General features: G+C 54.7%; 2 protein-coding genes across 8 annotated transcripts; one reads left to right on the top strand and one right to left on the bottom strand.

Moving 5' to 3' along the window:
* The first annotated feature begins 476 nt into the window (after positions 1 to 476).
* On the top strand, positions 477 to 10,134 carry EPHA1 (EPH receptor A1). Its single transcript, XM_081285093.1, has 16 exons — positions 477 to 731; positions 2,135 to 2,537; positions 2,753 to 2,908; positions 3,212 to 3,559; positions 3,689 to 3,816; positions 4,048 to 4,198; positions 4,402 to 4,501; positions 4,731 to 4,789; positions 5,576 to 5,701; positions 6,547 to 6,732; positions 6,843 to 6,904; positions 7,013 to 7,219; positions 7,454 to 7,603; positions 7,875 to 8,068; positions 9,666 to 9,821; positions 9,911 to 10,134. The coding sequence occupies exons 1-16, from the start codon at positions 492 to 494 to the stop codon at positions 9,987 to 9,989; spliced, it is 2,745 nt and encodes a 914-aa protein (XP_081141219.1). The 5' UTR covers positions 477 to 491; the 3' UTR covers positions 9,990 to 10,134.
* Positions 10,135 to 10,357: 223 nt separating this feature from the next.
* Positions 10,358 to 19,733, bottom strand: ZYX (zyxin). Of its 7 annotated transcripts, none has more exons than XM_081287595.1 (10): positions 19,603 to 19,733; positions 18,474 to 18,693; positions 17,819 to 18,018; positions 17,584 to 17,676; positions 16,959 to 17,489; positions 12,798 to 12,933; positions 12,506 to 12,675; positions 12,223 to 12,401; positions 11,273 to 11,393; positions 10,358 to 10,870 (listed from the first exon to the last, which is right to left on the bottom strand). In XM_081287595.1, exons 2-10 carry the CDS (start codon positions 18,679 to 18,681, stop codon positions 10,766 to 10,768), a joined length of 1,743 nt encoding a protein of 580 aa, XP_081143721.1. In that variant the 5' UTR covers positions 18,682 to 18,693; positions 19,603 to 19,733; the 3' UTR covers positions 10,358 to 10,765. The 7 variants fall into 7 exon arrangements, with proteins under 7 accessions (XP_081143721.1, XP_081143718.1, XP_081143720.1 ...); XM_081287592.1 differs by having other exon boundaries at positions 19,515 to 19,673; XM_081287594.1 differs by lacking the exon at positions 19,603 to 19,733 and adding an exon at positions 18,819 to 19,354.
* Between the last annotated feature and the right edge of the window lie 1,761 nt (positions 19,734 to 21,494).

Genomic DNA, 21,494 nt, shown 5'->3' with positions numbered 1-21,494 from the left:
GAGCACAGCCCACTTTCCCAGTTGACTTTGATAATGGCTGTAACTGGAAGGAATATTGGATAAGGTGAGATTCCCCTATAAACACTCTATGCTTGTTGTTATCCTCCAAGAACATAGGGGTTTTACTTCTTTGAAAAACAAGTCTCCTCTTTGAGCAAATGAATAGAAAGGGTTTGTGAATGAGCTTTGCCTTTAGGGTACCTGATAGCTCTGCTGATCAAATAGGTAAAAGTCGGTGCTCATACTCCGGTAGTTTGAGTAGGGCTAACTGAAGGGGCCAGGACTGGCCAGGAATTACTAACCAAGTAATTCATAACTTCCAACATGAAGCCTACTCTGCTGTGGCCCAGCGGTCAGGTTAGGCAGGTTAAGAAGTATGAACCTGGGGACTCGGACACCAGCTTCCTCCTTGTCCACTCTGGTCCCTGACTCTGATTCTCTTCTCACAGTGGAGTGAGGTGCAACAGATGCTGAACGGGACACCCCTGTATATGTACCAGGACTGCCCACTGCAGGAGGGTGGAGACACTGAACACTGGCTTCGTTCCAGCTGGATCTACCGAGGGGAGGAGGCTTCGCAGGTCCTGGTAGAGCTGCAGTTCACCGTGCGTGACTGCAAGAGTTTCCCTGGAGGAGCTGGGCCTCTGGGCTGCAAGGAGACCTTCAACCTTCTGTACATGGAGAGTGACCAGGACGTGGGCATCCAGCTCCGACGGCCCTTGTTCCAAAAGGTACTGCTTCCCCTCCGTGCCATCTTGGTCCTGGCACTGATCCCTGCCTGGCTCCTTACCATGACCCTGCTCAGCTAAGAAGAAACAGAAGGTGACAGAGACAACAAGAGAGTGCAGGCATAGAATAATGAAAAGAATGTGGGACTACAAACCAGAAAGGCTGGATTGAGGACCTCTTTGCTGTGCCTGTTAACCTCTCTGAGCTTTAATTACGTCATCCTAAAATAGTGATTGTAACGGGGCCAGCCTTATCTATTTTAGAGTCTTTCAATTGCATCCAGTAAGAAAACAGGATGCCCCAGTAGAAGAGGGAAATGTAGTGCTGAGGTTTTAGAAATTTCTGTCTATCCGTGATGCTTGTCTTCCTAACACCCCAAAAAATATAGCTAGAATTTTGTAACAGGACAGTTCCCTACCTGTGATCTCTCAATACCATTCCTTTCTTTCCCACTCAGGAAGTATAGTGAATGTAAAAGAGTAAGGAGCATATTATTCTTTTAATTAGTTGTTAATGGACCTTTATTTATTTGTATGTGTATGTGGTGCTGAGAATCAAACCCAGTGCCTCACGCATGCTAGGCAAGTGCTCTACCACTGAGCCACAACCCCTGCCCAAGGAGCATATATTATGGGATGTGCTCTCATTTCTTTCCAAAGAGCATGTTGTAAAATTTATTATTAGCAATAAATTAGTCCTGACACGCTCTATAACTGATCACCACATAGGCACCAGGATTGGGTGCCACCTCCCAATGGTGGAAATTTTACGGACAGTACAGTCCTACTTGCTGGGTTCCAGTCCTCGCCCCATCGTGTCATAGCTAGGTGATGTCATACAAGGTCTCTAATTTCTTTTAGTCTTAGTTTCCTCATCTGTGAAGTAGAGATGATAAGACAGCCTACCCCACAGGGTGATTGCATGGGCTGAATAATAATATCACGCATTCAAAATACTTAATCAGGTTCCTCACACAATAAGTCCTTCCATCATGATTGAGTAAATTGTAAAGTACAGGTTGAGTATCCCCTGTCTGAAATGCTTGGGATCAAAAGTGTTTCAGACTTCAGGGTTTTTTGCACTTTGGAGTATTTGTGAATACATAATGAGTCATCTGGGAATGGGACCCTGTTCTAAACATGAAATTCATATGTGTCATTCATGCCTTCTAGACACAACTTGAAGGTAATTTTATGCAATGTTTTGAGTGTGCCTGTACCTTGACTGTGACCTGTCACGAGGTTAGGTATGGAATTTTTCCATTTGTGGCATCATGTAGGTCCTCAGAAAGTTTTGTGTTTGGGAACATTTCGGATTTTGGATTTCCAGGTTAGGGATGCTCTCCTCTTCCGGGGGATGAAGCGTGGCTCTGCTGTCACTGCCTCCCCTCTCTCCCTTCCTCCAGGTAACCACGGTGGCTGCAGACCAGAGCTTCACCATTCGAGACCTTGCATCTGGCGCCGTGAAGCTGAACGTCGAGCGCTGCTCTTTGGGCCGCCTGACTCGCCGTGGCCTCTACCTTGCTTTCCACAACCCTGGTGCTTGTGTGGCCTTGGTGTCTGTGCGGGTGTTCTACCAGCGCTGTTCTGAGGCTGTGCATGGCTTGGCCCGATTCCCTGACACTCTCCCTGGTCCTGGTGGGTTGGTAGAAGTGGCGGGGACCTGCCTGCCCCACTCACAGGCCAGCTCTGGGCCTTCAGGCGTGCCCCGCATGCACTGCAGCCCCGATGGCGAGTGGTTGGTGCCAGTGGGCAGGTGTCACTGTGAGCCTGGCTACGAGGAAGGCAGCAGTGGTGTGGAATGCACTGGTAAGGAAGGACGTGGTGAAAATCCTCAAGGGCCACTGGGAGGGCCTCCTGGGTGCCAAGGCAGGGAAGGAAGCCGGTGCTCCACCCAGTGACTTTTAGCCTAAGAGCCCTGGGGACACATTTGCAGAGGTGTTTCCAGATAAGGGATTGGAGTGGAGAGAGGGGTGCCTTTAGTTCTACATTAGGAAACTGACTCCACTTCATCCTCTCTCCAGCCTGCCCTCAGGGCTCCTACCGGACCAACAGGGACACACCCCATTGTCTCAAGTGCCCCCTGCACAGCACAGCCCCGTCTGAGGGGGCCACCATCTGTACCTGTGAGAACGGCCATTACCGAGCCCCTGGGGAGGACTCCCAGATGGCATGCACACGTGAGTCCATGGGGCAGGGCACAGTCGTCCGGGAGGAGACCCTTGACCTCTGCTGAGCCCTTGTTCGAATCAGAATTTTCTCGAGCTTATCAGATATTGGAGACTGCCAGGATGACAGGCGCTTGCTTTAGCCCCTCCCCTGTCCCCTGCTTTCCCTGGGAAAACACGGAAATGTGCTTCTGTCACTTTCTCATCAGTAGAAGTCAAGTCTCTCTCTATGAAGGCTTTGGAGGACTTTGGGGTGGGAGTCAGCAGCGTGGGTGAGAGCAAGGCTGGCACCTACAGACGGCCCTTCTCCTACAGGTCCCCCATCGGCTCCACAAAACCTGAGCTTCTCTGCATCGGGGACTCGGCTCGCCCTGCACTGGGAACCCCCCACAGATATGGGAGGACGCCAAGACGTCACATACAGTGTGGAATGTTTGCAGTGTCAGGGCCCAGCACAGGACAGGGGTCCCTGTCAGCCCTGTGGGACGGGCGTGCGCTTCTCCCCTGGTGACAAGGGGCTCACCACGCCTACTGTGCAGGTCGACGGCCTTGAACCCAGTGCCAACTACACCTTTACCATCAAATCCCAAAACGGAGTGTCAGGGCTGGGCAGCTCCCACCCACCCACTGGTGCCTCCCTCAGCATCAACATGGGGCATGCAGGTGAGGCACCTGGAGCAAACAGAGGACCTAGGACCACAGGCATGAGGGAGGGGGAGGAAGCAGTTGAAATGCTACTTAAATTATTCCCTCTTTCCTTCCAAATCCATGTCTATCTCTCCGGACTATCAGAGTCACTCTCGGGCCTGTCTCTGAGGCTGGTGAAGAAAGAACCAAGGCAGCTGGAGCTGACCTGGGCAGGGTCCCGGCCCCGCAGTCCTGGGGGCAACCTGAGCTATGAGCTGCACGTGCTGAACCAGGTCAGGATGCTGCTGGGAGATGCCCTCTGGTGTCCTTGCCTGGGCACACCCCAACGTTCCTAGCTCAGAGTGTGGGATGGGGAAACCACCCACAGCAAACTGTGACTTTCTCAGGACAAACCTTCAAAGAACTCTGTGCTTACCTTGCTAGTTAGCCTCTCCCCACATGTTCCAACACTTCCAGGGGCTGGCTCAGCATAGCCCCTCCTTTAACACGAGTCTCACCCGCAGGATGAAGAATGGCACCAGATGGTTCTAGAACCCAGGGTCTTGCTGACAAAACTGCAGCCAGATACCACGTACATCGTCAGAGTTCGAATGCTGACCCCATTGGGCCCGGGCCCTTTCTCCCCTGACCATGAGTTTCGGACAAGCCCGCCAGGTGGGTTATCTCTTGTTCTGCCCCAAACACATCCCCTGTCATCCCATAGAAGCACCTCTACTTCTATTCCTCTTCCCTACACACCCCATCTCCCTGGTGTGGGGAACAGACACGTACCACATATTAACTGAGAGACCTGCCTTTTAATTCCCATCACCCCGTGAACTCTGAACGCTGGACTCCTTCGCCATCTGTGTCTACAGTTTCCAGGAGCCTGACTGGAGGAGAGATTGTGGCCATCATCTTTGGGTTGCTGCTTGTGGTAGCTCTGCTGATGGGGATTCTTCACGTCTTCCATTCAAGGTGCTGGCTCCTGCCTCTTCCCTGCTCACCCATCCTGGGTCCCTGTGTCTGGTCAGAAGCCCTGACTATAGCCCCGATGACCCTCCCGTCGTCTAGCTCCAAAGCTCAAGGTGGCCCCACTCCCATCCTGCACACCCAGCCCCTGTTGTTTCTGGGGTAAATTCAGCCAGAGCCCATTGGGCCCCACCCGTGGTCCTGGGACCCTGAAGGAGCTGCTCCGCTCCCACAGGAGAGTCCAGCGACAACGGCAGCAGAGGCATCGGGACCGCCGCACCGATGTGGATCGAGGTGAGCCAGCAGTACCCATGCATGCTGGTGTGTGTGTGTGTGTGTGTGTGTGTGTGGCCACTGGGACGCAAACGAGGGACCCACATCTGCCAGGGCAGCTTGGGGCGTGCAAGTGGGGTTTATTGTCCCTAGGGCTCTCGTGTTTTGCCACCTAATTAACGTTGGTTAATTAACTCTGCCCAGATGGTCCATCGCGGCTCGGGTGCAGTTAGCTGCTGGCACTGGTGCTGCTGCACTGTCGCGCTGGGCCCTGGGCCTTCCCCACGGTGGTGGCCAGGTCTGTAGGCGGAGACCAACGCCAGTCAGGCGGGGGATTGGGGTCCTCTGAGGCATGTGGGCTTCCTGCTTGTCACCTCATTAGGTGGCCTTGCCAAAGGGAAATCTGTGGTCCATCCAAGTGGTTGGAGTGGGAGGAAGGCTTCATCTGGGAATGAATGAGGTGTGACTGACTGGAGGGGCCGGGGTCTGAGGCCAGGTCATGAGCCACAGGAAGATTGGGTAACAAGTTGGCAGCAAATTCGCTGTCCAGGCTTGGGTCCTGACCCCTGCTGTGGACCCTGAGGAGTGAAGAGGGGGGCTTGGAGGTAGACAGGAAGAAGAAAGGCTAGGCCAGGCAGACTTCATGGCTACGAATAGAGACTGTCCTCCACTTGAGCCAGGGCTCACCTCGGGCAGCAGAGAAGTGTGGGAGGAGTGGGCTGTTGTCAGCCCCTTCCTCCTCACCCCCTCCATACTCCCAAGCCCTGAAGGGGACGCTGCTATTGCTGAGCCCCCTGTCTCCCACAGAGGACAAGCTGTGGCTGAAGCCCTACGTGGACCTCCAGGCCTATGAAGACCCTGCGCAGGGAGCCCTGGACTTCACTCAGGAGCTTGACCCAGCCTGGCTGATCGTGGACACCGTCATAGGGGAAGGTGATCTCCTTGGTGTTCCACAGCTGGTCCCCTCCGTGTGGTCGCACAGAGCTGCCAGCAGGCTGCTTCCTTCGGGCCTTCCCTGGGGACCCCAAGCTGGCCTCTCCTCTGGTCCCAGAATTCCCAGATGAGTTCACACTCGCTCTGCCCTGTGTCCACTCTGAGCTGCTGCATTCATGTCAGAACCCTGTATCAGGAGACTTGGAGCCGACCTTCCTTGCTGCACACTTTGCTCTGAGGTTGTGAGTTTTCTGATAAGCAGGTCATCTCTGCCCACAGAGGTATTGCCATCTAGGGCTCGGGCTGCTCTCAGACGGTTCCCAAAAGTGGGAGAGATTCAGAGCCTCCCAGCGTTCCACCCCATCAGGGGCCCAGTGTCCTTGGGCTGCCCTGATCCTGTAGGTCACCAGAGGAAACGGATCTGAGCAGAGAACAAAGCTTGGCAGTGTCCTTGCCAGTTGTGCAGCCAAGCCAGCTGAGCCGTGACCAGGGAGCTCATGGGAAAAGGCAGCAAGGATCAGCCTCCCCCGCCACTCGGGCCTGCTCTTGACAAACTCAGCGGCCCCACAGCACAGGGCCCATTTCCCCGGCATTTAGCGAGCACCTACCACAAGCCAAGTAGTGCACTAACACCAGAAGACGGTGGGGCCAGGTAGCAGAGATCCACGCTGGCTCCAGATTGTCCCTTCCCTAGGAGAGACAGACTAATCCCTGACCCAGGAGGTGCACTCCACATTTCTGTGCCCCGAGAGAAGGAGAGGGCCAGAGGACAGGAAGGGGTCACTGCCTGACCCTGGGGCAGCCTGACAGTGCCCGAGACCACAACCTGGTTTTGTTTCCACCAGGAGAGTTTGGGGAAGTATATCGGGGAACTCTGAGGCTCCCCAGCCAGGACTGCAAGACTGTGGCCATTAAGACCTTGAAAGACACGTCCCCAGATGGCCAGTGGTGGAACTTCCTTCGAGAGGCCACTATCATGGGCCAGTTCAACCACCCACATATTCTGCATCTGGAGGGTGTCATCACAAAGAGTATGAACCGGGGGGCGGGGGAAGGAGGGAGTAACACCACCAGCAGTGGAGGGTGTGCTACCAAGGGCAGGAAGCCTGGCTCTGGGGTGACGGCATGCGCTCTGTTTCAGGAAAGCCCATCATGATCATCACGGAGTTTATGGAGAATGGGGCCCTGGATGCCTTCCTGAAGGTGAGGAAGGTGGAGGACCAGCTGGGGAGGGGGATGTACCATGGAGCCCTGAGCCTTGGGAAAGGAGGTCCTGCTCACCCCCCGACTCACCCACTCATCCTGCTGCAGGAACGGGAGGACCAGCTGGCCCCGGGGCAGCTGGTGGCCATGCTGCAGGGCATAGCAGCTGGCATGAACTACCTCAGTGATCACAATTATGTCCATCGGGACCTGGCTGCCAGGAACATCTTGGTGAGTCAGAACCTGTGCTGCAAGGTGTCTGACTTCGGCCTGACCCGCCTCCTGGACGACTTTGATGGTACCTATGAAACACAGGTTAGAGACCAGTATGCACCATCCATATTCACCATCACCCATCAGCCATACAGTCACACCCGTAGAGTTACAAGTATCTGTGCTCCTGAGACACAATAACCTTCTATCCCCATCTCACATGTCTTTTTTTTTTTTTTTTTTTTTGGTGGTGGTGTTATTGTTATCACTTGTTGTTGTTTTTCACCCCTGTTCATGCCCTAAAGCACATCACTTTTCTGTCCCGTGCCTTCCTAGGGTGGAAAGATCCCCATCCGCTGGACAGCCCCTGAAGCCATTGCCCATCGGATCTTCACCACGGCAAGTGACGTGTGGAGTTTTGGGATTGTGATGTGGGAGGTGCTGAGCTTTGGTGACAAGCCCTATGGGGAGATGAGCAATCAGGAGGTGAGTCTGGAACATTCTTCCCCATGTCACCCCTGCTTCACATCGCTTGTCCCCTCTTCAAATCCCTCCCATGGTCCTTTCTTGCAAATATTTTCCTAACCCCAGTTTCTCTCTGGTCCCTTTACATCACAGCATGTTCTCTACTATTCCCAACCTGGTCAGGATTGCTTTGAGGCTATATATTGCAATGATCTTGTGTGAACACAGTTTGGTCCTAGGCCTGCAGGTCAGCTTCCTGCCCTAGGGCTGTCTTCCCTATTTCCCGCTACAGGTAATGAAGAGCATTGAGGATGGGTACCGGCTGCCCCCTCCTGTGGACTGCCCTGCCCCTCTGTATGAACTCATGAAGAACTGCTGGGCATATGATCGTGCCCGTCGGCCCCACTTCCTCCAGCTGCGGGCACATCTGGAACAACTGCTGGCCAACCCTCACTCCCTGAGGACCATTGCCAACTTTGACCCCAGGTAACCATGCTGGGAAAGGACAGGTGAACTCAAAGGGCAGATCTGGAAGGACCAAAATGGGCACTCCACTACATCCACCAAGTGTTGGCCCCTGAGGAGCTCTGGACAGAGTCCAGCATAGGAGGCAGGATTCATTGAGGAGAGCCCACCCTGATGAGATCAGATCCCATCCTCCATGGTATTTTGATTGAAGATAGGAAACAAGCACACTGAAGTGGAATGCATACGGAAAATTTAGAAAGGTACAACTTAAAGAGGTCTGCTCACCATTACCAAGCCCACAGAAAATCACAGCCTGACCCCAAGTCCCTGCCTTCACCTAGAACCCTTCCTGCAACCATCTCTCCCTGACTATATTGTATTATGGCCAAAGCCACATCTCTGGGGAGCTTCTGTGGCCCCATCTGAGAATTGGATACATCCCCTTCCTCACAGAAATATCCTGCATGTGGAGGAAAGGTTCATACATTTGATCCATTTTGGAGCACCAAATGGATCCATTTTGGAGCACCATTTTGGAGCACTTGCTGGACAATGGAGACAAAGCAGGGCTTATGGTCTGGTGCCCCAAGGGAGCTTGGGCAACTAGGTTGGGATGGGACTGGCAGGCACAGCCTTGGAGTCTGGGGAGGCCTTGTGACCACTGGGCCAATCTGAGGGTCCAGGGAGCTGAAGACCAGAAGACTGCAGCTATTGCAGGATGACAGCAGCATCCAGCTCAGGGACAGCCAGCGTGAAGCTGGGGAGGCAGCTGGGGTCAGTGCCAGGAACCGACCCTCTGGGAAGGTTGGACTTCCTCAGTGCACAAAACTGTTGAGACTAGTTTTTCAAAACCATCCATGAGAGAGACAGGGTCAAAAATGTACTTTACCAAGAACATGGCTAGAATGTGGAGAAAGTGGTGGGAGGGGTTAAGGTAGGGGAGGAGCTGGGCCAGGCCAGGCTGTACTTCCAGTGCTTTATCAGTGGACCAGCCTGGCATACTGCCCTCTGCATCAAACCACCATATATAAACTTGTTTCTGGGCGAAAAAGTGTTCCAAGTTCCAACTTCTGAAACTATCTTTTGGAACACAGTTCCCTCATACGCTAGAGACTGCATGTGCTAATCTTTCTGGAATGTTGGACTTTTCTCCCCCAGCAGATTTACTTTGTTAATGGTTTTTGGCTCTGGCTGGCTTTAGTACAGGAACACTCATTGTATTGTGGGTGTCAGAGCGCAAAGTGGGGTTGTTCCTAGGTGGCAAAGTGAGGTTGTTCCTAGGACTCAAGCAGCCACCCTGGAAAAAGGTGGGACCACACCGACTACAGGGCCCCTGCTCTCCTGCCCCCCACTTTCTCTCGGTTCATGCCTGAACCAGCATCCAGGCAAGTGCCCAGACTGGTTGGGGTCCCCTTCTGTCAGGGACTCCCAGGGCAGCTACTTTCCTCCATCAGTCAGCTGCCCACAGCAGGAAACAGCCCAGGATGTGGGTTCAGACAACGGCCGACTAATCCACCAAGCCCAGATGATCTCTGCACCCACCGGCTGCGATGCCGAGGCCCATTCCAACCAGCCCCTGAACCCTCAGGAACTGACTCAGTCTGATATTCCTCAGGGTGACACTCCGCTTGCCCAGCCTGAGCGGCTCGGATGGGATTCCTTATCGAAGCGTGGCTGAGTGGCTGGAGTCCATCCGTATGAAGCGCTACATTCTGCACTTCCGCTCAGCTGGGCTGGACACCATGGAGTGTGTGCTGGAGCTGACGGCCGAGTACGGACACTGGGGCAGGGGTGGCCTGGGCACGGGGCGGCAGCTGGGGGCTGGGCCACCAGGCTCAATGCCTCACTTCTCTTTCACAGGGACCTGACGCAGATGGGAATCACACTGCCGGGGCACCAGAAGCGCATTCTTTGCAGTATTCAGGGATTTAAAGACTGAGTGGCCACCCAGAGGACACCTCAGCCCTCTCCTTCCACTGCTCTCAGGATAGGCCGCCAGGGTCACTGCCTGGGCCCTTCCTCAACCTACAATACGTAGGCTATTGGTGCTGCTCCTGCCCTCTCTTCCAGGACTCTGTGTCTGGACTCAGGAGCCTCCCTGTTTCAAAAGGGAGGTGGGGGGGTGGTGTAGAGGTGAAATGACGGCTGGGCTGGGGGAGGGTTTAATATGTATACGGACATACACACATATATATATTTTTGTAAATAAACAGGAACTGGGTTTTCATCCCTATTCCTAATCTTTTCATCTTCATCTCCCATCAAACCCAGACAGTTGTAGGCACTATTGAAAGAGTCCATTACTGAAAATTTTGGAAAACAAGTTCTTTAATTTGTGGCTGTAGCCTCAACCCGGCAGCACGGTGCGAGGCAGGTGTCCAGGCTCGTCGGGCCTAGGCAAGCAGAGCACAGAGGCTGCTGAGACCAGCCAAGGGTATTGGTGCAGCAGTGAAAGCAGCAGCACTAAGCCTGGTGCCCCCTAGGGTGGGGACCCTGGAGGACAGCGGGCCATCCCTGCAGCATAGGCAAGGACTGCAGCCCAGGGCTGGGCCTCAGCACCCTAGGCCAATAGGGCCCTGGGTCAGGGCACTTGGGATACTAGGGAAGGGTTTGGAATGGAGGGAGGTTCAGGGCGAGTGGAGGTAGGGATTGGTCTCAATGTGGGTGGCCATTGACGGGGTATGGACCTGCAGTCTGGAAGGAGGCCTGTCCGCATTATGTCTGGGCTTTAGCAGCGTGGCACTTCCGACAAAGCACATGGCCGTCCAGAGGGAAGCAGCCGTCGTCATCCGCTTCAACAGACAGGGGCTTCCCACAGTCCTGGGAAGAAGGAAGTGTAAGAGGGGCACTGACCAAGAAGGTCCTTGCTCCACCTCACTGTCCTGTCTTCAGCTTCATTTTTTTAATTAGGAAAGCCAAATGCTTCATATGGCCCAGAGCTGGTGTCCTGATCATGTGTGTCTTCCTGACCACAACATGTTCCCACTCTTTACCCTCTAGGTCTCTCTTGGCTTCCAGGGTCCCCTCTCCCCACCACCCCAGTGCAGGCTTGGGGCCTCTCCTGTCCTGTCTGCATTCCATTCCAACCTCCTGTCTCTTAGAACCTCACTCAACTCCCCATCTATGCCACAATAGAACACTTCCCTCCCACTGGGCAGCCCCTTTCTGTGTTTATCCAAGACTCAAAGTGACCTTCCTGAGGGGACAGGAGGGACAGCTGACCTCACACTTGTAACACTTCATGTGGAAGTTCTTGTCCAGAGCGACCACTCTCACGGTCTCATCACGGCCAGGCTCAGGCATGATGGGCTCTGCGCAGACAGAGCACTTTGGGGCATACTGCCTAAGGCGGGCAGAAAACAAGGGTCAGTGGGTGCAGATCACTTACGTTTTCATGCCCCCCGAGAAAGCACAAGGTATTGCGACTGCAGTTGGAGGACCACATGGCAGACCTCTCTGTCCTGCATCTCCAGGGGAGGGAGCTCAGGAAAAATGACCAAGAATGAGCGCCACAGCCAGTCCTCATCAAGGGGAACTTTCTGTCTCCCCACTCACCCTCCCAGCACCCATCTCCCACACACCTGACTCAGTGTTCTTTCCCACCAGAGCCTCATCTCAGCCATCCACACTGTAGCTCAGCAGGAAGCATGTGGGAGGTGAACCTCCAGCTCCCACCCTGGCTTACCCCCAACCCAACATGTGGGTGTGTCTACCCTGAACCCCAGGCAGTGCAGAGGGGCATGGAGTCCCAGTCACCCCACATGGAATCCTGAAAATGCATCCCTGAGGTGGGGGCAGAAACAGCCATTTTCCCAGCCGGCCCTTTACTATGTGACGGTATTTTGCCAGCCAGCCTAAGAAAGTGGCCACTCTAAGGAGAAACCAGTGCTCCCAACAGTTGATCACCAAAGGAACTTTTGAATACACTCCCAAAGAAGCTCTGGAGAGAGAGCTAGGGCAGGAGCAGCCAGTAGCAGGACTAGCTACACAGGCCTAGGGCCACTGCACAGCTAAATCCAGATGTGCTGTTCCCTGCTATCAACAGGCAGGCTGTGGGGCCAGAAAGCAAAACCGGAGATTTGGAGCTAGCCTGGGACCAGGTGTTAACCTGGCTACCAAAGCATGGATGAAACCCAGAGTGGGGCCCAGAATGCATGTAAGTGGGTCCTCACTTGTGGTAGTCAGGGACGCAGTGAGGCCGGTTGGCCTGGTCCACAATGAAGGAGGTGCCTTCCAGGGGACAGGCGCAGACCACGCAGGTGAAGCACTGCGGATGGTAGGCTTTGCCCGTGGCCCTCAACATTCGTTCAGTGATGGGCTGCCCACAGGTGTTGCACTTCTCCAGGGTATCCTGAGGAGTCAGAGGAGCGGGATGCCAGGGAAGAAGCACCCAAGGGCCAGGTTCCAAGGCTCATCCACCCCGTTCCCAGCCCAAGAATCCCAACCCAGACTCACTGTATAGCAGCCCTCACAGTATGGCACCCCCTCCAGGCTGTAGAACTGCTGTCCCTGGAGCTGCTGCTCACACTTGTGGCATGTAAAGCAGGTGATGTGAAACAGCTGCCCCAGTGCCCGGACTGCAGGCTGCGAACGGTCCAGTGGCTGTTGACACTTGCCACAGGACTCTGGGAAGGCCAAAGAAGAACACCATGAATAGGAGGAAGAACTTAAGCTTGCAAGGGATCAGCCAGCTCAGGCCCCACAGCAATGGAAGGGGAAGTGTCACCACAGCAGGTGATGGACTCACCATTCACTGTCACACTCTGCCTCTGAGGTTGCTCCATGTCCTGCATCAGCTGCTGAGTCAGCTGCTCCAGCTCCTCCACCTCCTTCAGGGTCAGGGGTCCTGGAGCCCCAGGAGAGCGCACCTGAAACCCCAACACCTTCTTCACATTCTCAAGGGTCACTCCCTCCAAGGACCCACCCAGAACTGCCCGATGACCCTCTTCTTCCAACGAGGACCTAGCTCTTGCCTGTTTCCTAGATGCTCAGTTTAAAGCTCTTCCTCGCCCCCTGCCCAGGCCAGCAGCACCACATACATCACAGAGGGGCAGGGGATGACCTAAGCACGCATCTCCACCCACTTCACCCAAAACCCAACCACACCCAAAACCCAACCCCCGCCCCCAACCCCTGCAATCACAGACAGGCCAGAACAACTGAGCAACGGAGGCCACGCACACTGAAGCACTGAATACGCCAGCCACGCACCAACTCCACAGAGCATGCTCAGACACAGCCCCACGGGGCAGGGGCACACAATGCGTGCACACTCGTGCACACACACCTACCCGTCCCGCCTGCTGCTGAGCAGCCCCTGTTAGCGTGAGGATGCAACACAGGCGGGAAGCACAGGTTAAACCCCAGAGCTGTCTGCAGAGCTCCCCAGCCCTCGGCCCTACAGAGACCCTGGAGTCCCTCCTGAGTGAGAGGTTTTTGGTCTACTTGACCCAAATCCCTGCCCAGTAGGCCTCAGAGGAGGCCCAAAGACCAGTGCTTAGGCCAGCCCACCCCTGCTTAGGGGGATTCTGAGTTCTGAAGACTGTGGGTGGAGGTGAGGGAAGTTTAGGACAGGACACTGCAGGAGGGCTGTCAGACCGGCAACAGCATGTTCATATGACACTCCCACAGGAATGTTGGTAGGTCCACCCAGGACCGTGATCCCTGGTCAGAGCTGCACCTGCTGATGCTGTCATTCCTTCAACACAGGAACTGCCATGCCTCCTGCCACCTCCTTCCACGGCCACTCTCCCCTCAGCCCTGGCTCTGCACCTACTGCTGCACCACAGTAGCACCAGGGCTTGGCTCAACTCTGCTCTGCCCGGGGAAGCACAGAATTAGAGTGTGGACTTCCCCAGCTCTTAGGCATGTTCCCCTAAGACTCCTGCAGTCTCCTACCCTCAAACAACAAGTCCCTCAATGAAAGCGTCCCCTTTTGCTTCAACTAGGTTTTCCTGCCTGGTTGTGGGGTCAGAGAAAATGACTCGGGGGAGCTTTGTTCTCCAGTATCACTGTAAATGCCCATTCCGTTCTTTGAAAGGATGAACAAGCTATCCATACCCCTGCCCTCAGGCACCCATGTCCTTTAGTCACTGCCTTCCTCTCTGCCTGCCAACAGTTTCATAGACATGGGACTCAGACCTTGATCTCAATTCCCATGGCTATGAACTACTTTCCATCATTCACTGTACAACTGGAGACGCACTGGACCTAAGGGTTATGGGTCTCTGTCCCAAAGATCCTTCCCAGGTCCCTGGGGCCTCTCCTTTACTCAGTCTGAGTTTGCAAAGGGAGCCCAGCACAAGGCTTGAGTCTCCTGACCCCACCTCCCCCCAATGCCTTTCTGAAATGTCAAGCCCCCAAGCTGACCCCTGGAGTCGCTATGCCCACAGGGTCCTATTGTCGCTCTTATAGCCCTCTACTACCCTCAGCTATCTGGCCCGATCTCCAACCCTGGGTGGCACCACTGCCTGCTTCCTGTTTCAACCTCCAAGCTGCAGCAAGGAGGTGGAGAGATCACCAAACACTGCAGAGTGAGCTCACAAAACACTGCAGCGCCCTCCACGCCCTCCAGCCCCAGCTCAGCTGTCTGTATTTAGCTCCAGCAGATTCCCAGTTGCCTTCCCCACAGCAGCTGTTCCAAAACTTTTCCATGTCCTAGAGCCCCCAAATGCTTTATCCTCTCACTCTCACAGATGACCTCACCCCAACACAACTGATGGCAGCCAGCCAGCACAAGCTCCCTCAGTGTCCTTCTGAAGCATAGGAAGCACTACGCCTGTGGCCCTGTCCTTGATCTCTGGGAATGCCTCAGGGTGAGATGCCCCTGTTCTCAGCATCACTGAGCCTTCCCTCACTGGCTCTGGCCTCCTGTTTTACAGACACACCCTGATCCTCTTCCTCTAACCTGAAAAATACCCTTCCTCTAACCTGAAAAAGGACTCCTTCCCAGAGTCCCTAACAAACTTTGAGGCTACACTACCAACTCCATGTTCCTACCACCCACTCACTTAACTCCTTTTATTCTGCCCCCATTTACAGGGTACAAATGAGCTGCTCCAAGGCCATCTACAATGTCCTAACAGTCATATCTCTGGCCTTACTGCTCCAGTGGCCTCATTCATTCTCCTGATTCGCCCTTCTCCTCCCCCACACTCCCACTTGGCCAACATGGCATGGCCCCAGCTCCCCCTACACCATCTCTGGAAGCCACAGTCTCTACTGCTTCAGTGTCTATGCACACTACCACGTACACACCTCTGGTCAGGGGCCTATTCCTAAATTCTGGTCCCACATTTCTAGCTGGATAACAGTTCCAGCCTAAAGCAAGGGTTCCTAGAACCTGTTGCTCAACACTCTGACAGTCAGACCCCTCCTCTTCCCATCCAAATCATTTCCTCTTCAGAACTTCTCTATTTTGTCAGCAATAACATCACTCTCCAACACACCCAGGCCCAGAATCCCCCTGGCATTTCTACTTCTCTCCCTCCTCTTCTTCCAGCTACTTATCAGTTGCCTCCTCCTGTAGGCTCTTCCTTTGTGATAGCTCTCATCCCTGGGTCTTATTTTTCATTGCAACTAATGTTACTGTGGCCCAGGAGTGAACTCACACACGTCACCGATCTCCCTTCTCTAACACACATCTCTGCTGGAAAAACTTTCCAGAGAGCTTCCAAAAGCACTGCAATCACCAGCCCTCCTGACCCAGCCACACACTACTGAATATCATTAATGACTCTCCAATATGCACCAGCTCCCTGGTGTACGATTTCATTTCCTACTCTCTCTCTCGCCCCCACCTACCTAAGTATAGCTCTTAATTTTCCCACAGGAACTTTCTGCTTTCTGTTCTCCAAATACCCCTTGTGTATTTGCACCCTTGAGTTTTGTCCATGCCATTCCCACGTACATGCCGTTCCCTCTCCTCTCTGGATTCTTCAGACCTGCCCATCCTTCAGGGCACAGCATACCCACAAAGCCTTCCCTAACTTACCAGACCACTCAATGGCTTCTGGCTCTAAGTTGTGAAAGTCACAGAATTTTCACTTACAGGAACTCACTGGCACTTGGCCTTTCCTCCTATTCTATGGGTGAATATACACATTCACAGTATCGGTTAGACCCTATGGTTGGATTACACCACCATTAGGGTCCCTTCAATTCTGAAGATCTCTTCTCCTGAACTAGGGAGCAAGAACTGTTTTGTCCCTACTTTGGGCATGTACATGCTACACAGAGAACCTAGCACTTCCTAAGCATTAGCTCACTACTCTTCACATGCAGTACATGAATGTAAAGATGGAGAAACTGGGGCTCAAAGTTCACCTAACTTGACAAAGTATAACAGCTTGTGCGAAGCCAAGCCAGGAATTCTATCCCAGGTCCCTCAACTCCCAAAGGCTGAACCTCTTTGAGAGATCTCTTCCCTCCCATGTCCCAGGTGTCCCAGCCTACAGAGCACAGTGCCTGGCACTCAGTGGATGCTGGCTCAGCTGGTGTTTACTGGTGCTTCACTCTTATCTCCAGATGGGCCCTCGGGCGGTGACAATGTTCCAAGTAGCCGGTAGATTAACTCAAGATCCAAGAATGAGAAAAACCAAGGCTGGCCTGCTGAGCTCATCCTTCCCTTTAACATTCTGGGGCAGAGGCACAAGGCAAGGTTGACCAATCCTCCTAATTCAGAGAGAGCCCTGGTTGCTCTGCCCATGGGGTCAGGCCCCACCCATGCAGGTCCCTACTGTAGAAGAGCTTTCCCTTCCCATCATTCTATCAGTCCAGCCCCCACCCCCAGTTAAAACTACTATCCTACCCTTCCAGGCCCTCCCTCCCCAGGAACCTCACCCTTATTCTCTGGCTCCTGACTGAGCCCTGGCCCTATCCCCCTGTTCTCAGCCTCCTAGTCCCTCACCTGGTTCCGGTTTTGGTTTTGGGCCGGTGGGGGCACTGGGTGCTGCTTCTCCTGCACTCGGGGCTTCTCCCTCTGCTGAGCATAGGTGAAGTTGGGGGGTTGAGGGGAGCCTGTGCCAGTGGAAGGACCAGTCTCCGAAGGCCCTGATTTTTGATTGGGCTGTGACACGGGTCCACCTGGAGCTCCAGGGCTGAACTTAGAAGCCACAGGAGTAAACTTGGGAGCCACTGGAGAAAACTTAGGGGCTGGAGCTGGGGCTGGGGGACCTCGCAGCTGGGTGTTTGTCAAAGCCACAGGATGGGCCTGGGGCTGGACATGGAGTTGGACCTGAGGCTTGGTCTGGGCCTGGGGTTGGGCCTGAGGCTGGACATGGAACTGCGGCTGGCTCTGAGGCTGAGCCTGGGGCAGAGGGTGGGTGCTAGAAGGGGCCTTCCAAGGAGGCAGGGGTGCTGTGCCCCCAGTTGCAGGCTTAGCACTGGACTTGGGAATGAATGGAGTGGCAACTGGAGGGGGTACATATCCAGATGACACCTGCAAGGGGAGGCAGAGAGGAGAGAAGTGCAGTCAGAAGTGGCTACCTCCCTCCAAGCCTCTCCTCCCAAACCAGCAAAGTCCCATCCCTTACCCGGGCTTTGAAGGGATCATTCTTGGTCATATCATCCAGCAATGAGGACAAAGAGTCAATCTCCAGGTCAATACTGCTCACCTTCTCCCTGGGCTAGAGGGTCAAGAGTCAGAGCACCCACTCCAGTTCTCCATGCCCACCCCACCCCAATAGGTGCACAGGAGGTAAGAGGAAACACCCTTCTTCCCTTTCCTTAGGGGTGCCCCACTGTAGTTGCCCTCCCAGGTCTCCATACCTGCGGCGGGAGTGGGGTGGGGGCCTCAGGCGCTCCCTCCATCTCCAGAGGAGGAGGTGGTGAAGGGAAGATGTCCTCCTCCAGAGGCGCAGGGGGGAAGGGTTCTTCGATGGGGGGAGGCGGAGGTGGGAAGGCACCTCCCAGAGCACCCTCAGCATCGTCGCCATCCCCAAGGACAGGAGGAGGGGGTAAAGGAAAGTCTGGGAAGGAAGGAAAGGGCCATGGGTGGGGGCCCTCTTTTCCTCTATTTCCCTCCGTCTACAGCTCTAATCCTAACCCAAGAACTCTCCTGGGGGTCCTGGAGCATATTGGTAAGGAAAGAAGGGGCGCAAGGCGCCCTGGTGCTCCTGGGTCAGGAAAGACTGAGAACTCGATAGAGAAGTGGTGCAGCTCCCGTTACAGTAAGGAGAATGGACCTACAGGGTAAAATTCGTGGCCCACATTCCCGCCTCCCACCCCCAGGCGGGGGACTTGGAACGGTCCCAGGAGCCCTGGCGCCCAGCCATGAGCTCCACGATGAGGTAAGAACATCTGCTCGGAACGGGGTGGCTGGGCCCAGCCCCCTCTGCAACCACCTCCCCAAATACCCCAAATTCCCAAAATCCGTCCCACACCCAGTGCCCGCGGAGGTGCAGCCCCAAACCCAGCTGCATACCTTCCGGGGGCGGCGGGGGGATCTCACCCACTCGGCCCATCTGTGCGCGCTGGGCCCCGGCCGCGGCGGGAGGCTCGCTGTCCCCCGGCCGGAAAGGATTCACTTTGGGCTTTGGGGCCACCACGGGGCCGAACTTCTTCTGCGGGGCGTAAAAAGCCGGGGCCGAGACGGAGACGGAGATCGCAGGAGGCGGACGGGGGGCCGCCATGGCCGGGCCGGGCTGCGGGGAGGTGGTGGCCAGGTTACCCAGCGGCGCCGGGCCGAAGACCTCAGGCGGTCTCAGTTCTCTTCCGCGACTCCCCGCCCCTTCCTTGCACCGGGATCCCGCGCCACCTCCCCGGAGACCTCGGGGCCTCTCCCGCGCCTCACCGCGGGCCGGGAGCTTACGCGCCGCGTCTGGGGTGACCGCCTCCGCACCGGTCCGCGGACTCTGTGTCCCGGTCCTGCAGCCTCCAGCCAGCCGGGGAGGCACGCAGTGAAGAGGGAGGGAGGGAGGGCGGGGAGAGCGCGATGCCGAGACCATACAAGGAGCGGCCCGGAGAGGGGGCGGGGAGAGGCGGGGAGGGCGGACAAGGCAGGAAACTCCCCCAGGAAGGGGCCCTGATCCTGCCCGGGGCCCGAGGCTCCGCGAAGGTCCGCCCGCCGCCGCCCCCGCTGCTCCGGCCCGGCAAGACCACCCTCCCCAAACACAGGCCTCTGATGTCATTTCCTGACCTGCCCCCCCCCACCGCCCGACCCGCGGGTGCCGGAGATCTGACTCACGTCCCCAGTCCGGGCAGAGCCGGCGGGCTTGTGTCCCAGAGGTCCCGAAGCAGCCTCGCCCCCCCCCCCCACTCCCGACCTGCAGTTACCTGCTCCCCTCCACCCCCTGCTGCTTCTCTACTGAGCCGTCAGCCCCGCGCCCCAGATGCCCTGGGAGGCTGGCAGGACTGGGAGGAAAGTGGGCTCCAGGGTGGGTGGAGTGGTGTAGGGCGAGTTCCCTCTCCTTGCACCATCACCCACCCCCGCCCTTTTGTGGCCAGAGGGTGTGTAAACACCAACCTCAAGCTATCTTGGGGGATGCTAAATTCCACCGCTGGGCAACTTCTTAAGGCTTCTAGGAATCTGCATCGCCGGCGCCCCCGCCTACCGTTGCGGGAGGGAGAGTGCAAGCAGCGGAATCAAGGTGGGAGGGCAGGACCTAGGTGAAGGTTGCTCGCGGATTTCGGACGTGGGAAGACAGACGTAGACGCAGGCGACACGTCTCCGCAGTTCTTCGCCTTCCGCAGCCCATCTGCTCAAGGAGCGACGGTGGAGCTCTCGGGGATTTGGAGACTTCACTCGGTGGAGCCCCCCACTGGTCCGACCGGATTCCTCAGCCTGCGATTCAGCCCCAGGCTACGCATAAGAGACCAGACCTGTGTTCTTTCTTCATTTTAACTGCACGTGGAAACCTACCCAAGCGTTTCCTGAATTCTTCCCTACTCACCACGTCATGCTCTTCCTCCTTTAGCTCAATATGCACCCTCGGGCGCTCCCGTTTCTTGCATCTCCTCATTCCTGACTGATATCTGAGACAGTCTCTTGTTCACCCTCTATTCAGTTTCCAGTCCCTGCCCTCCAAATCCCCTACCCCCCACTGTCAAGGAACATCTAGGCTAAGATTTAGGGTCATGCAAAATAATCCCATGACTTTATGATGAGAAAACGGGGTTTGTGAGCTGAAGAGATGGGCTCAGGTCACATGCAGGTCAGGGTTCATTGCTCCCTACCGTGTAAGTCTGAAGCAACTGCTGGCGGACGCTCAGAGCAGAGTGTAGCCAGAATGCGAAGTTCCAGCTTGATGCCCAACTGACAAGTTTCTTTCACTAGGCTTCACTTTCTCTATGAGGGTGATGGTATTCAGTCCACCCTCCTTGTTGGATTATACAGAGAAATGAGTGAAGTACTGTACCTGAAAGTGCTACATAATAGTATAATTAATTAAGTTCCAGTCCTGCCCAGAACCCGAGTACCTTCCAACCTGATTAGCCTTAAGGCAATTTTCCCTTCCTGATTGCCAGGCCGACCTCTCATGGGTCTTGGTGTATGTAGTGAGTGCCCTCTCCTTCCTTCAACTTAAATCCTTAATTATATTTAAGACTACATCATCACTACCTTTTCAGACCCCACTCTTCTTTCTTTTCTTTTATTGTCTTTCTCACTAATATTTCTCATAGCCACAACATGTGTGGTCATGCATGAAAGAAAAAGAGAAGTACACACCTCTCCAACTCGCACCAGCCAATCCTGAGCCTGCCCCTAGGAAGATCTGTTAGAAGCATGGTTCTGGATTTCCTGTGCATGTTGAAGATTGTCTTTTGGGCTCCACAGGCCAATAGTTTCATCTCCTTCTAAATATGCTCACATGGGGGTGAGGGATAGTTTTCAGATAATGTTGTAAGAGTCAAAGCCAGTTACTCTCTAGAAGCTCCTTAAGGGATATGCATGTGCAAAATAGAATATGTGTAATTGTGAGGCAGATAAACCTATTTATAAATCAAGAATAGAAGGGTGCGTAGGCAGGCTTAGTTTTACTGACAACTAAGAGCATCTGGTATGCAGAATATTAGAGCTAAGAGTTTTAAACCAGGCATTCTCAATACAAGTATAAACACAGAATTTCCCAGAAGGACAGATTCACTGGCCCAGAATATCTCAGTGGAGCTTAACAATCAACCTTAAAATGCAGACCATGAACAGGAACTGCCCTAATGACTCTTAGGTATTTTTTTTCTTTTTTCGGGGGCGGGGGAGGTACTGGGGATTGAACTCAGGGGCACTCTACCACTAAGCCACATCCCCAGCCCTACTTTGTAGTTTATTTATAGACAGGGTCTCACTGAGTTGGTTAGCACTTTGCTGAGGCTGGCTCTGAACTCATGATCCTCCTGCCTCAGCCTCCTAAACCATGGAGATTATAGGTGTGCACTACTAGGCCCCGCGGGAATTTTTTTTAAGCAAGTAATTCTGATTGGTATCCTCAGGTAGTACACTTAAAGT

Source organism: Spermophilus citellus, assembly GCF_964194105.1.
Source record: "Spermophilus citellus genome assembly, chromosome: 3".
NCBI classification, from domain to species: domain Eukaryota; kingdom Metazoa; phylum Chordata; class Mammalia; order Rodentia; family Sciuridae; genus Spermophilus; species Spermophilus citellus.
This window is presented reverse-complemented; position numbering and strand designations above follow the sequence as displayed.